The sequence below is a fragment of the Phascolarctos cinereus genome, unplaced genomic scaffold (assembly GCF_003287225.1).
Source record: "Phascolarctos cinereus isolate Bilbo 61053 unplaced genomic scaffold, phaCin_HiC Scaffold_726;HRSCAF=1367, whole genome shotgun sequence".
NCBI lineage: Eukaryota > Metazoa > Chordata > Mammalia > Diprotodontia > Phascolarctidae > Phascolarctos > Phascolarctos cinereus.
In genome coordinates, this window is record NW_027556098.1 from 46,628,415 (window position 1) to 46,643,307 (window position 14,893).

General features: G+C 34.9%; 1 protein-coding gene across 1 annotated transcript in view; it reads right to left on the reverse strand.

Annotated features, from left to right (window-relative positions):
* The window catches only part of ADAMTS5 (ADAM metallopeptidase with thrombospondin type 1 motif 5), a 93,073-nt gene that overhangs the window by 39,746 nt on the left and 38,434 nt on the right, over nt 1-14,893 (reverse strand). The window contains exon 3 of the mRNA XM_020996009.2: nt 10,129-10,296. Within this exon, the coding sequence (XP_020851668.1) occupies nt 10,129-10,296 (168 nt within the window). The remainder of the gene's footprint in view (nt 1-10,128; nt 10,297-14,893) is intronic.

Sequence of the window (14,893 nt, forward strand, 5' to 3'; positions counted from 1 at the left end):
ATCTGTTATACAAAATAGATACATAATTGACACAAATATAGAGCATTCCAGTTTTAGCTTAAGTTTTTAATAGCTTAAATTGCACTCAGACTTTTGGAACACCCTGTATATTCTCTTCTTCAACACTTAAGTGATCAAAGGATATGAATAGGCAGTTTTTAAAAGAAGAATTGCAAACTATAAATGATAGTATGAAAATACACTCCAAATCTCAAACTGGATGTCCCATAGATATCTAAAACTTAATACATTCAAAACTAAACTCATTATCTTTTCTACCAAACCTTACCCTTTTTCTAACTTTCCTATTATTATTGAGGGTACTATTATCCTCCCAATCACCTAGGCTCACAACCTAGGTGTTGTCCATTTGACTCTTCACTCTCTCACCCCCATTTCCAATGGTTTCCATGGCCTGTTTATTTTTCCTTTATAACATATTTCACATATACTCTCCTTCTCTCTCTTGACACCACTGCTACCCTGGTAAAATCAGTCAGTCAGTAAACCTTTATTAAGTGCCTGGTACGTGCGAGGCATAGTATGCTAAGTGCTGGAGATTCAAATTGGAAAAAGAAAGATAATCCCCGTGTTTAAAGACTCTTAAAATCTAATGGGGAAAGACAACTCACAAAAGGGTGGGGGAGGAGGGAAGAGGAAGAAGTCCAAGTCTCAGGGGGCACATCCAAGAGGGAAATGAAGAAATTCAAGCCCTCATCATTTCATGTTTGGACTATTGCAATAGCATGCTGATTGGTCTGACCCACCTGTCAAAGTGATCTTCCTAAAGCATAGGTCTGACCATGTCACCCCTCCTGTTCAATAAACTCCAGTGGCTCCCTAACACCTCCACGATCAAAAATTAAATCCTCTATTTGGTATTTGACATCTCTCATATAGCCTGCCTTCCTAGTCTTTACACACTTTACACATTCCCATGTATTCTATGATTCAGTGATGTTGGCTTCCTTGCTCTTCCCTCACACAAGATATTCTTATCTCCCAGCTCTGGAGATTTCTGCTGGTTGTTCCCTGTGTTTGGAAAGTGATCCTTTCTCATCTCCATCTCTTGGATTCCCTGGGTTCCTTCAGGTCCCAGCTAAAATTCTACTTTCTACAGGAAGCCTAGATCTGGTCCCCATTAACTCTAATGTCTTCCCTTTGTCCATTATTTTAATTTATCTAGTATTTATCTTGTTTGTGCATAATTATTTGCATGTAGTAAGTTGTCTCTCCCATTAGACTATGAAGTTCTTGAAAGCAGGGACTATTATGTCTCTTCTTCCATCTTTAGCATTTAGCCCTGTGCCTGGCACATAGGAGGCACTTAATAATTGTTCATTGACTGACTTTCTGAAATCATTAATAGTGAAAGAAAAAAATAATTTTTTGGATTTTACTTCAGATTCCACGAGTTGACAAAGATGACTAAAAAATGAGAATAGTTAATCTCTCAGAGGTTGTGGGAACTATTGGAATAGCCACACTAATATATTTTTTTGCTCCAATGAATTGGTCCAATTATTCTGGTTATCAATTTAGAATTATGCAATAAAAATGACTATTGATGTCATTTGACTCAGTGATCCCATTACTGGGCCTATATCTCAAAGAAGTCAAAGACAGAAATAAAATATTCATAGTAGCACTTTTTGGGGTAGCAAAGAACTGGAAACAAATTGGCTTCCCATCAATTGGGAAATGATTGGAAATCATTGGTATATGAATGCAAGGAAATGCTACTGAGTAGGAGGAAATGATCCCTGAATAACTGAAACATGGGAAGATTCATATGAACTAACATAGGATAAAAAAAGTGAAACCAAAAGAATAATATACAAAAGAACAACTACGTGAATTAAAAGATCAGATCATTAAAAGGAAGTCAAACTCCAAGCGACCAAAAAATATTAATGGTCCTGGAGATTATATAATGAAATACATTTCCCTAATCCCAGTAGAACAAATGGGACTACTAGAGCAGGATTTTTTATAACCTGCCAGACTCAGCCATTGTAGTAGGCGGAGTCCAATATCTACCCTCAAATTTAAAAAAAAAGGCATTGGGAGGAATCTGGTACTCTACCCTTCAGTTCTGTGATGCGAGGGGAGAGGAGGCTGAGGGAAGTAGTGTCAGTTAAGGTTTGTGTTATCAGCATGGTGATGAGATTGGAAGTGATGCGTTTATCCTGGGAGGGGCAATTTTATTCCTTGGAGCTGAAACCTGGTAAAATCAGCATATGCAAAATGCAGTGGTTTACTAGGTCCCAGTGAAGTGACTTGACATGAGTTTGCATCAATTTGTCTGAACAGTTTCATATTAAGGTACTAATGTTTCATCTTTATAGCTTTTTCTTTTTAACCATAGAGCTTTCAGAGACCTTTTTCTTCTTCTGAACTGAACTTATAACCAATAAAAACCTATTAAGTAGAACTATATCCCATATGGTCACCAAGCTTGACAATGTAAACAAAATTCTGACCTAAAAGTCTCCCTTCTCTCTAAAGAGTAGGGAGTTATATTTCATTATATTGTCTCCAGTATCAAATTATTGGCTTTTCAATATCAAATTATTGGCTTTTCAATTGCTCAGATATTGGCTGTTGTTTCCTCAAGTTAATTTGTGATAAAAAGTAAGTTATGAGTGAGAGTCTAGAGGGTTTTGTTTGAATAAGGTAGATGAACCTTAGTTCATGGATATTATGACCTGTTAAAATCCTAGCTGAGGTTCATTTATCATCAAAATTGTTTTAATGTACCTAAGAGCATAATTGTTCTTACATGTAACTTGATCCATAAAATAGAATATTTTTGTTCCATTTTAGAAATTAATTGAAGAAAATTGTGAATAATAGCATCAGGAATACTTCTGTCACTTTAAAATTTAAGAACATTGTGTTGTGGAAATATATCTTGTTTAAAATAGAATCTGTTACATTCCAGAATCCCTACTCTCAGAAGTCATTCTGAATTAATCTCATGAAATAGTCTTCAAAATTAAGACATGAATAAAAATATACACAAAGCAAAAGATAAAAGAGTAGAAGACTATCTCCTTGCAATTACCACAACCAAAACAAGGAAGAATTATAGAATCTGAATTTTTAAAACTAGAAAAAATTGTCTATACAGTTAATTTGGTAACCAGCTATTTAAATATTATAGATATATTATGATTAACAAAATAGATATTTGGATTCTTGAAATTTTATCAATGCCAAGGAATAAAGGGTTATCTCCTTGAACACGTCAACTGAAAGATGCTTTTTAAAAAAATAGATCTCAGGGGGGTGGGTAGTGATTCAGGGCTTTATGGAATCATTATAACGTTATCTGAAAATAACATCTAGAAGATTTCATCACTGATCCCAGGGGATCCCCGTAGGGAATCTCCTCCTCCATTTGATCTTTTTTTCTGATATTTCATTTTACTTTTTCTCCCTCCATATGTTTTATTTTTAAATAAGCTTTTGAATTAAATTTGATTTCAATTTTTAATCATGAAAGTTCACCTTTTCTTCCTTCTCATACCCCACACTGAAATAGGAAGAAAAACAAAATTCCTGTTACAACCTTGTGTAGTTGAAAAAAAAAATTCCTGCATTTCTTATGTCCAAAAAAATACATCTTAATCTACACTTAATCTGTTTGCCTCAACTACCTCTCTATTAGCAGTTACCACATTTCATCATGAATCATCTGGAATTCTGGTTGGTCATTGCATTGATCAGAGTTCCTAAGACTTCAAAGTTATTTGTCTCCTGGTTCTGCTCACTTCCCTGTCATCATTTCTTACAGCCCATGTTCATTCATACTCATATATGACAACTCATTCATCTATTTCTCAATGCCCAATAATGAACAGCCCTTAGTTTCTAAGTCTTTGCTACTGGGGGAAAAAAGAGCTGCTATAACTGTTTTTTTTTTAACACACATAGTTCCTTTTCCTCTTTTTTTTCATCTCTCCGGGGTATAGATTTAGTTGTGGTATCATGGGGTCAAAAGGTGTTCACAGTTTAATATCATTTTGGTCATAGTTCCAACTTTTCAGAATGCTTTCCAGAATGTCTGGATCAGCTCACAGCTCCAACAGTATATTAATGTACTTGTTTTTCTCCAGATTTGTCATCTACCATTTTGTCATCCATGACAATTGGAGGAGTATGAGGAAGAACCTCAGAATCATTCTAATATGCATTTCTTTATATATTCGTAATTTGGAACTTTTTTCCATATGGCTATTGATAGTTTGGATTTCTTCCTCTGATAACTGCCTATTCACATCTTTGACCGTCTATCAATTGGAGAATGGCTCTTATTTTTATAAATTGAACTAGTTCCCTATATATTTTAGAAATGAGACCTTTATCTGAGAAACTTGCTACAAAAGTTTGCCCCCATTTATCCACTTCTCTTTTAATTTTAATTTCATACCTGCGGTTTAAACAAAAACTAATTTTATCTAATCAAAACTATCCATTTTATTTCCTGTGTACTTCCTTATCTCTTGTTTGGTCATGGACTTTTTTCTTATCCATAGATCAGACAGGTAATTTCTTTGTTGCTCCTCTAATTTGATTGTTATATCACCTCTCATGTCTAAGTCAAGTACCCATTTGGAGCTTATCTTGGTATACAGTTGAGATGTTGGTCTATACCTAGTTTCTGCCGGATTGCTATCCAGTTTTCTCAACAGTTATTAAATGGTGAATTCTTACATCAATAGCTGGAATCTCTGGGTTTATCCAACACAAGGCTTCTCTGCTGATTTGATTCTGTAAAATGTGTACCAAATATATGCTCCACTAATCAAACTTCTTATTTCTCAACCAATACCAAATTGTTTTGATAATTACTGCTTTGTGGTAGAGTTTAAGGTCTGGTGGTACTAGGACCTCTTCCTTACCACTTTTTAAAAACAAAAATTATTTTCCTTGAGAATCTTAACCTTGTATTCATCCAGTTGAATTTTATTATTTTTTCTAGCTCTATAAAGTAGTAATTTAATAGTTTCATTGGTATGGCATTGAAATAGCTAATTTAGGTAATGTTGTCATTTTTATTAAGCTGGTTCAGTCTTTGCATAAGCAATTCATATTTCTCCAGTTATTTAATGTCTGAATTTTTGAAATGGGTAATTTGTAATTGCATTCCTGGTGTCTTGGCAGGTAGACACTCAAGTATATTATACTTCCTATAATTATTTTAAATGAAATTTAAATTCTATTACTGCTAGCTGAATTTTGTTGGTTATATGCAATCATCCAATAAACATTCGTTAAATGCATATACACAAGTACTGATGATTTTTGCGTTTATTTTAGATCTTGCAATTTTATTGAAGTTGTTTAGTGTTTAGTAGTTGACTCTCTACAGTTCTCAAAATAAACCATTGTATAATCAGCAAAAAATTGTCATTTTGTACCACAAATTCTTTTTCTTGTCTTATTTCTAGAGCTAGCACTACTATCTCTCTATTGAATAGTAATGGTGATAATGATCACTTTTGCTTTATGCCTAATTTTACTGTAAAAGCCTCTAATTTATCCTTATTACATAGAATGCAGGCTCTTAATTTTAGATAAGTTTTCAAAGGGGACCAATAGCATCTTGAGGTAATGTCTTCACTTGAGCATGAATTGAAATAAAGTGAGCCAGAGTTGCACAAAGTCATCAGCCTCACACCCTCTTCCAGAGTCATCAAAATCCAGTTGTAAGACAAAAGTCAAAATGACTTGTGATGGCCCAGGATACAATGGATTACCTTGGTATCTTCAATGTCTGACCAAGCTGTAAGTGTTCCACAGGGTCTGCTTTAGCTGCCTTCATGGCCATTGGAACAAATTGTTCTCATCTGCCCATTCCACCAGGGGAAGTCTTCACATGCTTGAGATAGACAGTCTACCCTAACTCACTGATGGGTTTGAGGCCTGCTAGTTACTCTCAACCTGATTTGGCCTGTCTGCCAAGATGGTTTTTACTGGAGTATGGTAGCTGTGCATGCTAAAGATTCTTTACTCATAATAATAATAAGAAAAAATCAATTTGTTCTTCTGTCTTGTAATTTTTTTTAAAACAGGAATGGGTACTTTTTCTCAAAAGCATTTTTTTTGGCCTCTGTTGATGTTTGGTTTTTTTGTTACTAATATGTTCAATTATATTTGTTTCTCTGCTATCGAATCAACTTTGTATTCCTTATATAATTCTGACCTGGTCATAGTGTATAATTCTGCTATGTTGCTGTAGTTTCTGTGCCAATAGTTTACATGAAATTTTTGCATTAATTTTCATTAGATATATTGATCTGTAGTTTTCTTTCTCTGCTTTGAGTCTCCCTGTTTTAGGTATCAAGTCTATATTTGTATTATAGAAGGAATTTGGCATTACACCTGTTCCTCTTTTTTCAAGCAATTGATATAATATTGAAATTAAATGTTCTTTGAATGTTCGATAGAATTCCCTTGTAAATTCACCCAGTAACAGAATTTTTTTGAGGGGGGGAAAGAAAAAAATTAAAAAATAGGGCTTTATTTATGGTTTGTTCAATTTCTTTTTCTGAGATTGGGTTGTTTTCTATTTTTTTGTTCTGCTAACTTTGACATTTTATATTTTCATTAATATTCATCCTTTTCATTTAGATTGTTATTTTAATTGACATATAATTGGCCAAGATAGTCTCTGATTGTTCCTTTTATTTCTTTTTTATTGTTTGTGAATTCATCTTTTTCATTTTCGATCCTGGTAATTTTATTTTCTTCCTTCCTTTTTTAATCAAATTAGCCAATGGTTATCTACTTTATTGAGGTAAAAAAACCCAACCAAACAGCTCCTAGTTTTATTAATTCAATGTGTTGGGGTTTTTTTGGCTTTCCATTTTATCACTTCTTTGAATTTTCAGTATTTCTATTTTGGTTTTTAATTTGTTGGCTTTCTTTTTTTTTTCAGTTTCATACAGTTTACTAATCTGTTCTTTCTTTCACTGATGAAAATGTTTAGTGGTGTACACATTTAAGATTGCTTTGGCAATATCCCCAAAAATTTAGTATATTTTCTCATTATTGTTATTATCTTTAATGAAATTATTGTTTCCATGATTTTTTTTACCCACCCATTCTTTAGGATCAAGTTTTATTCTCTAGTTAATTTTAAATCTTTGCTTTAGTAATCCTTCATTGAATATAATTTTAATACATTATGATCTACAAAATATTTTAAAATTTTCTACTTGCGATAGCACTGTCATGAGTTTTTTATGTCCTAATATATGGTCAGTTTTGTGAAGGCATCATGCATAGCTGATAAATAGGCATAAAGCTTTTATTCACATTCAATTTTTATAGGTTTGTCATATTTAACTTTTCAAAAATTCTATTCAATTTTTTCTTTTATCTTGTTCATTTCTTTGTTAGATCTATCTAGCTCCAAAAGGTGTATGTTTAGGATCTTCACTATTGTAGTTTCCCTATAACTCATTTAGCTTTTCCTTTAAGAATCGAAATGCTATGTTATTTGATTTACAAATGTCCAATGTTGATATTAATTCCTTGTCTATGGTACCTTTCAGGAAAATGTAATTCCCCCATTTATCTTTTTTTTTAACTCTATTTTTGCTTTTTCTTTGCCTGAGATCATGATTGCTTCCTCTGCTTTTTAAAAAATTAAGTTGAAGCATGGCAGATTTTGCTCCAGGCTTTTGTTTTAACTCCATCTAAATCTTTATGTTTCAAATGTTTTTCTTTAAACTACATATTGTTGGATTCTGGTTTCTAATTCATTCTGATATCCTCTTCTGTTTCAGAGGTAAGGTCATTCCATTAGTATTCACAGTAATTATTGCTAATTGGGTCTTCCTCTCTATCATCCCCTCATACTTTTGTTGTTTGAAGAGGGTTTTGTACTTCTTATGCCAAGTTGTTAATTCTCTTTACATATCTTTTTTCCATAGCTCCAATTTCTCTTCCCATTTTTTGATCCATTAATTCTCCTTTGATTTTTAAATACTTTTTAGCTCTTAAAAAAATCTCTTGCTTCATCTCTTTCAGAAATTCTAGTTGAACTTGAGAACGATCTGTGTTTTTCTTTATTTATTTATGGTTTGTTCAATTCTAGATCTGTGGTTTGTTCTGCCTTTGTACTCAACAAGATAAACCTAAAATTCATTGAGAAAACTTGAAGTGTTTGCAATCATTCAAACTATGTGTTGGCTTCTTTTTTTTTTTCCATTTCTATTCTTTGAAGCCCACAAAACTTTCTTGTAAGTCATTTTGAAAAGCAAATCTTCCATTTTATTTTTCTTAGGGAGAGGGCAGGAAAGAAGCTAATTTAGCAACCTACAGGCATACCCATAAATGACTTCCATACTAGAGTTAAACCATTCTGATAGCTAACAACAGTTGGGTCAGAGAAGCAAAATTGTTTTCTATCTGTTCACTATAATATATGTGACAAATAGCTCTAAGTCACATCAGTAACAGTGTATGCTTAGATTTTAGATAGTATGCTTGGATGTTTTCAAAGTGCCATTATCATGGACTGGGTGGTATAAAAAAAGGAAAGCTACTGAACATCAGTTCCCCAACCTCACTTAAAGGAAATGAGAAAATGCTATTCCTGATACACTTGTTAGGTGAGAACTTATCTTTTTTGTTCACTAGGTGTGAACAATCCCTTCCCCCTCCCCACTTCTTTGAATAAATAAAAATAAAACATAGGTAAGAGAGTAAGTCTATTCTAATTTAGTAAGCTTAGAGACTTAAGCAAGTGAAGATGTATTTCTACTTAATCCCTGAGAAAGAACTGACTCCTCTCAGAGCCCCAGGCTCTATCTTGATGTTTAGCTCCTCCTCACTCCCTCCCTACTTTCTTGACTAGAATAGGCCCTTGTAAACTCTGGTCATCTGGAGAATGCCTCATCTTTCCATTGGTGTCCTGGCAGTCACTGGACCAGATCAGCAGATAGTGGTGGCTACATCAGGAGCCAAGGACATGCTGGATGTAGATTCAAGGCTCTACAAAGAGCTGATACAGAAGATCTACACCACACACAGGGGAATATCTTGTGGAATCCAGGAAAAGGACTTCCAGGAGCTGCGTTACCCTTTTGCTCCATGTGTACTCTAAGCTTGATTCTTCTTTCTCCTGGACTTGTTATGTATTTGTGGGAGAGTATGTTACAGACTTTTTTTTTTAAGGAAATGTAGGTGAATATTTTTTTTTACTGATGCTCTTAGTAACTTACTTAGTAATTCACTTACTAACAACTTAGTAAATACCTCTTTCTAAAATCTAATTAAATCTGGTTGACTAATTGATATTGAATGATGATTATAGATGGAAGTACACAGGTGGGAACTTGAGCTACATGGCATTAGAAAAAAAATACCCTACAACCTTTCAAAGGCACCCCTTGAGTAATGAGGGGACCTAATAGCCACACTTTTGAGACTCTGTTCATTACTGTGGGTAGGAGTTGGGATAGTAGCTTCAGGGCATGTGTTGCAATGGATAGATGTGGGCTAAGTGACAAGTACCAGAACTGTTGACACACCATATCCAAAACAAAGTTACTGATGGGCTTATTTAGACTTCAGTTTAATTTAATGAATATATATATATTATATGTATATCTATATCTATATGTGTGTGTGTGTGTGTGTATATATATATATATATATATATATATATTAAGTACCTCATAGGAACTCTTCAAACAGACACTGAATGACCACTTACCTGTGATGCTATAAAATTAATTATTGCTTAGATATGAGTAGAGCTACACAGTCTTTAAGGTTCCTAACAACTTTTAGTTTATGTGATTCTCTGGTATCTGTAAAAACTCTCAAAGGAAGACAGTGGTGAAGATGAGAATAAAATCCTGGCTTTCAAAGGAATATTGAGGTATTTACTGATTCCATTCAAATTTTCCACTTTAAAAGTAAAATTATCATCATTATATAACTAGTGAGGTTAGTATTTTATGTTTCCTCCATTATCATTTATTGTAATGATTAACTCAAATTGGATTTATTGAAAATTTCAAATTACATGGATATAAAATAATACAATGCTTATGAGAAACTAAATGGGTTGATCTTATATACAGTTTGAACTGAAACAATACATACCATGACCATCATCCAGGAATTCCGTAATGGTTGCTGACGTACATTTGGACCAGGGTTTGGAAGCATCAATGCTAGTTAGGATGGAAGACATTAAGCGTTTATCTTCCATGGAGCCATAGTTTTCTTCACAAAATTTAGAATCATCATGAGATAGTCCCAGTAGATGTCCTATGAGAATAAAAAAAAATTCAATTTGTAGATGCTGAAAGTATGAAATAATAATAATTTTAAAAATACTTGAGCACTTGAGTTAGAAGGCCTAGGTACAAATCCAAGCTCTGCACTTATCAGTTTTGTGACCTTAGGAAGTTCACAAGCATTCTGATTCTCAATTAACTCATCTGGAAAACTGAGACTAATAATATTAGGACTACCTCACTTATAGATTAGTCAATAAAAATGAACCAAAATACTGTATTTGAAGCACTTTGCAAAGGTAAGCTCTTATTACTGGTTTTCCATGATGCAGAAGGTACAAAGAGCCAGTATAATAACACAATCTTATGAGAATATAAAAAATAATTCAACACAGATTCTGATATTTCAAGGAATTAAAATGCTATAAAAATAACCCAATTCTAATCAATAACCTGGATAGTAGACTTGATAAAAATCTAAAAATATACAGCATCCATTGCTATAGCAATAGATTGACTTTCCTGAAAATCTTAACTAACTCAGATTCTTACCATTGTTCACTGAAAAGGAAGAAAATACTTTGGTCTGAGCTCTCATGTTTATGTACATGAGTGGCAAAGCAATGGACTCAATGGCTGAAAGGAACCACAAGTTTAAAAAAAACCCTGCAATTCTTAAAAATTAAAAAAATAGTATACAAATTGTTTCTTTAACTTGTTAAATCATCATCACCTTATGCTAAACTTTTTCAACTCCTACTGGATGGCTGGCAGCTAGTGTAGCACTGCCTCTGAAGATTCCATGCCACCAGTGTGCATGCTAAAAGGTTATAGATCGGGGTGCCAGACTCAAAGTAATTCTGTGGGTCCTTACTCCTCAAGCTATAGCTTAAAACAGGCACACATTTCCTAAGACAGAATAATAATAATAGCACCAACAAGACATTCCCCCTAAAAGCCCTGGGCTTGCTGTCCCATAAATACAAATAGTGACAGTGGGAACAACAGGCACAAACTTTAGTACACTGGTTGTGAAGCACATGTGGAGAGAATACACGTGGTCAAGTCCACTCTTGCCTCTGGCATTTCAGTACTCTGATGTCCTCTCTCTTTTTGTAGTGTCCTCAGGCTGGGTGGGTTACTCAGCTGGAACATCTGGGCTTGCTTCCCATCTTCCAGGACTTTTCCCTTGAATCCATAGTTGACTCACTGCCTATAGGGGTTATTCTTTTCAGGCAGTTAGATGGTACAGTGGATAGAGTGCCAGGCTAGAACACTAAGGAAGATTCGAGGTACTAGCTATGAGATGCAGGGCAAGTTACTTCTTTACTTTAGTTTTCTCAACTGTAAAAATGGGAATAATAATAGCACCTACCTCCCTAAGTTTTTGTGAGGATCAAATGAGATAATATTTATGAAACCTTTAGCACAGTGCCTGGCACATAGTAGGCACTTAATAAATGCCTGTTTCCTTCCTTCCTTCCTTCCTTCCTTCCTTCCTTCCTTCCTTCCTTCCTTCCTTCCTTCCTTCCTTCCTTCCTTCCTTCCTGATTCTCCTATAGACTGCCAGTGATCACACTTCTTGCACCTCCTTCTGTCTCCACAGCTGGCAAGCTGGCTATTTAAGGGCCACACAAGGACAGGCTGATCTTGGGCCAGCCAATAGCAAGCTACCCTTCTAAAACCATCAGACTTGAATACAAATGTATATCTCATCAAGGGATAATAAAGAATATGAGTCCTCCTGCATACTCTGTTTAAAACTTTAACACATCATTGTCTTTGTTATATTTTCTGTTAGTATATCAACTGGGCTTGGAGGTGGGGCAGCAGGGAATCAATTCATCAACTGATTGAGGTACATGGACCACCTACACCCATCCTCCCTTCCCTCTCCCCAAAGTAGTTTTAATTCAACCAAACCACCTGGTGGCATAGTGTCTAAATACCATAGGTCAATTATAGTCACTTGCCCAGATACAATTTACCTTTAAGGATTTAACTCCAATAGTAATGCCTCCCCTTCCCATCAAACAAAACCCATTACCATCGGTGGTATGGGGAAAAGGTGTTCTATAATACAAATGTAAAACAATAATTATGCCATTAAAATTTTAATATACAGTATTATATTTTTCCTCTAAAGTATTTTCCATTAAAATCTTATTATTTGGAGGGAAGTCCTATACAAATTAATGAAAATGTTTTTTAAAGACATGAAGTTCTGTGAAGGGCCTCCTTTAGCAAATACTTAAACTCATTTGATATTAGCACTATGTGTATTCAACTTCTATTATAAGGTCCTCTAAAACAACTTTGTCTAAAACCTGTTAAATAGAGGATCTTATCTACACTATTAACACTGGGGGCTGCCCACTCTAGCTAGCCACCTCTAGACCCCTTATCATGCTTCACCCTGATCATCTCTCTGCTATGCTGCCATGTTCATAGCACCCTCTTTCCTATTTTCTACCTCTTGCTCTGAAGACAGTGAACATATCAATACTACCATTGCTTCCAGAAAGGGTGCAACAATTGAATGTCTTATTGTGCTACTCAGTATACTTATAACTTTCTTGATCAAAATACCCTTCCCTAGGCATGATTCTCCTATAAGTGTCCTCTCCCATTAGGAGGCAACTTTCTTGAGAGCAGGGACTGATGTTCATTTTTATTTGTATCCCTGGTATTTAACATAGGGCTTGGTACATTTGCTGTTTAGCTGTTCAGTCTTGAAGAATTCTTTGTATCCCCATGGACCATAGCATACCAGGCCCTTCTATCTACCACTATCTCTCAAAGTCTTTTCAAGTTCATGTTCGTTTGTTTCCAGCTGTCCCCTTTTCCTTTTGCCTTCAATCTTTCCCAATATCAGGGTCTTTTCCAGTGAGTCCCATCTTCTCATCATATGGCCAAAGTATTTAAGCTTCAGCTTCAGTATTTGACTTTTCAGTGATATGAAGGGATTTATTATTTTCATATTAATCGGTATGATATGTGTTATGAATATAATAATAATTTAGATTTTTCAGAGCCACTATTTCACCAGCAGATTCTCACTTGGGAGTCAGAGATTCACAATGCAACTTAGAATTATTAATCACTCTCACATTCCTGTGCTTGTACTGTGCCTGTGAATGTTAAGTGAAGTGAATCAAAGAATGTAGAACCTGTTCCCATCACAGAACTCTGGTTCTGTACCCCACCAAGTAACGACCCATAAGACTTGAAATGATGAACTTGAGAATTGTTCCCACAAGATTCAAGAACACTTGCATTGTCCTGTATTTGTGGGCTTGTCATGGGAAACCACTCAGGCCCTAGAAATGATTGTGTGGTAATCTACCTTCCCCTCCTTTCTCACTTGTGATTTATGTATATAAACTGTGCCTTCATTCCAGTATGTGGAGCCCTCCTTCTCAGGAGAACTATAAAAGTCTGCATACTACATTCTCCAGTATGGAAGTAATTAATTAAATCACTACTTGATTTCTGGCATTCCTGTCTCTAGCCTGCTTTGTGCAGCTCCAGCTATTTACAGGTTAGAGGTTGGTTCTGTCAGGACTACATTTAAAATTCTGTTAACAGTTAATAGCCTGAATTAATTTTTTTAAGTATTGACTGATTTGATTTCCTTGTTGTTGAAGGGACTCTCAAAAGTCTTCTCTAGTACCACAATTTGAAAATGTTGATTCTTCATAGAAAGTGCTTAATAAATGCTTTTTCATTCATTCACAAATCATAAATAGTATAATTATAAAGGTCAAACCTAAAAATATCTGGATATAAAATTAGGCTATAACTCAACAAAAAATAATTATTAAGTCTTTGTTCCAGCCACCATACTAAACAGTGGGGATATAAAGAAAGATAAAAAACAGTCCCTGCTCTTAAGGAGCTTACAAACCAATGGGGTAGATAATGTGTAAATAACTAGGTACATGCAAGAAATTTACACAGTAGATGTTATTATGTATTATGTAGATATTCTCAAAGAGGAAGACATTAGCAGTTGAAGAAACTGGGAAAAGCCTAATGTAGAACACAAGATTTGAACTGAGACTTGAGGGAAGTTAGGGAAACTAAAAGGCAAAAGGCATAGGTAAAGAAAGAGAGCTTTTTAAGTGTTGGCTGGGGGAGGGGGAAGGCAGCCAATGCATACAGATGAAAGATGGAGTATTGTGCTGAGAGCAGCAAATAGGCCACTGTACCTGGATTTTAGAATATGTGAAGGAGAGAAAAATAAGAAAGCAGAAAAGGTAGGAGGGCCCTAGATCATTAAGAGCTTTAAATGTCAAACTGAGGACTTTATATTTGAGGGCAATGGGGAGCTACTGGAGTTAATTGAGTAGAGGAGTTGTAGGCATGGCTCTTAGTTCAGCTTTGATGTTGTGAAGAAATGAGTCAGTGAACATTTAAGAACAGAGGAAGTTTCTTTAGCCCTAACATAGCAAGGATATTCAACAAGGATACTGTGGCACATAGCTTCTCTGGACACAGTCCCCCCTCAGCTGTATCTGGAAACCCATCTGATCAGTCAGTCATCAGGTATAGTGACTTGCATAATACTGGGCCACATTTGAGAGGCCAAGAGCCCACATGGCTTAAGCTTTTTATTGGCCCTAAGT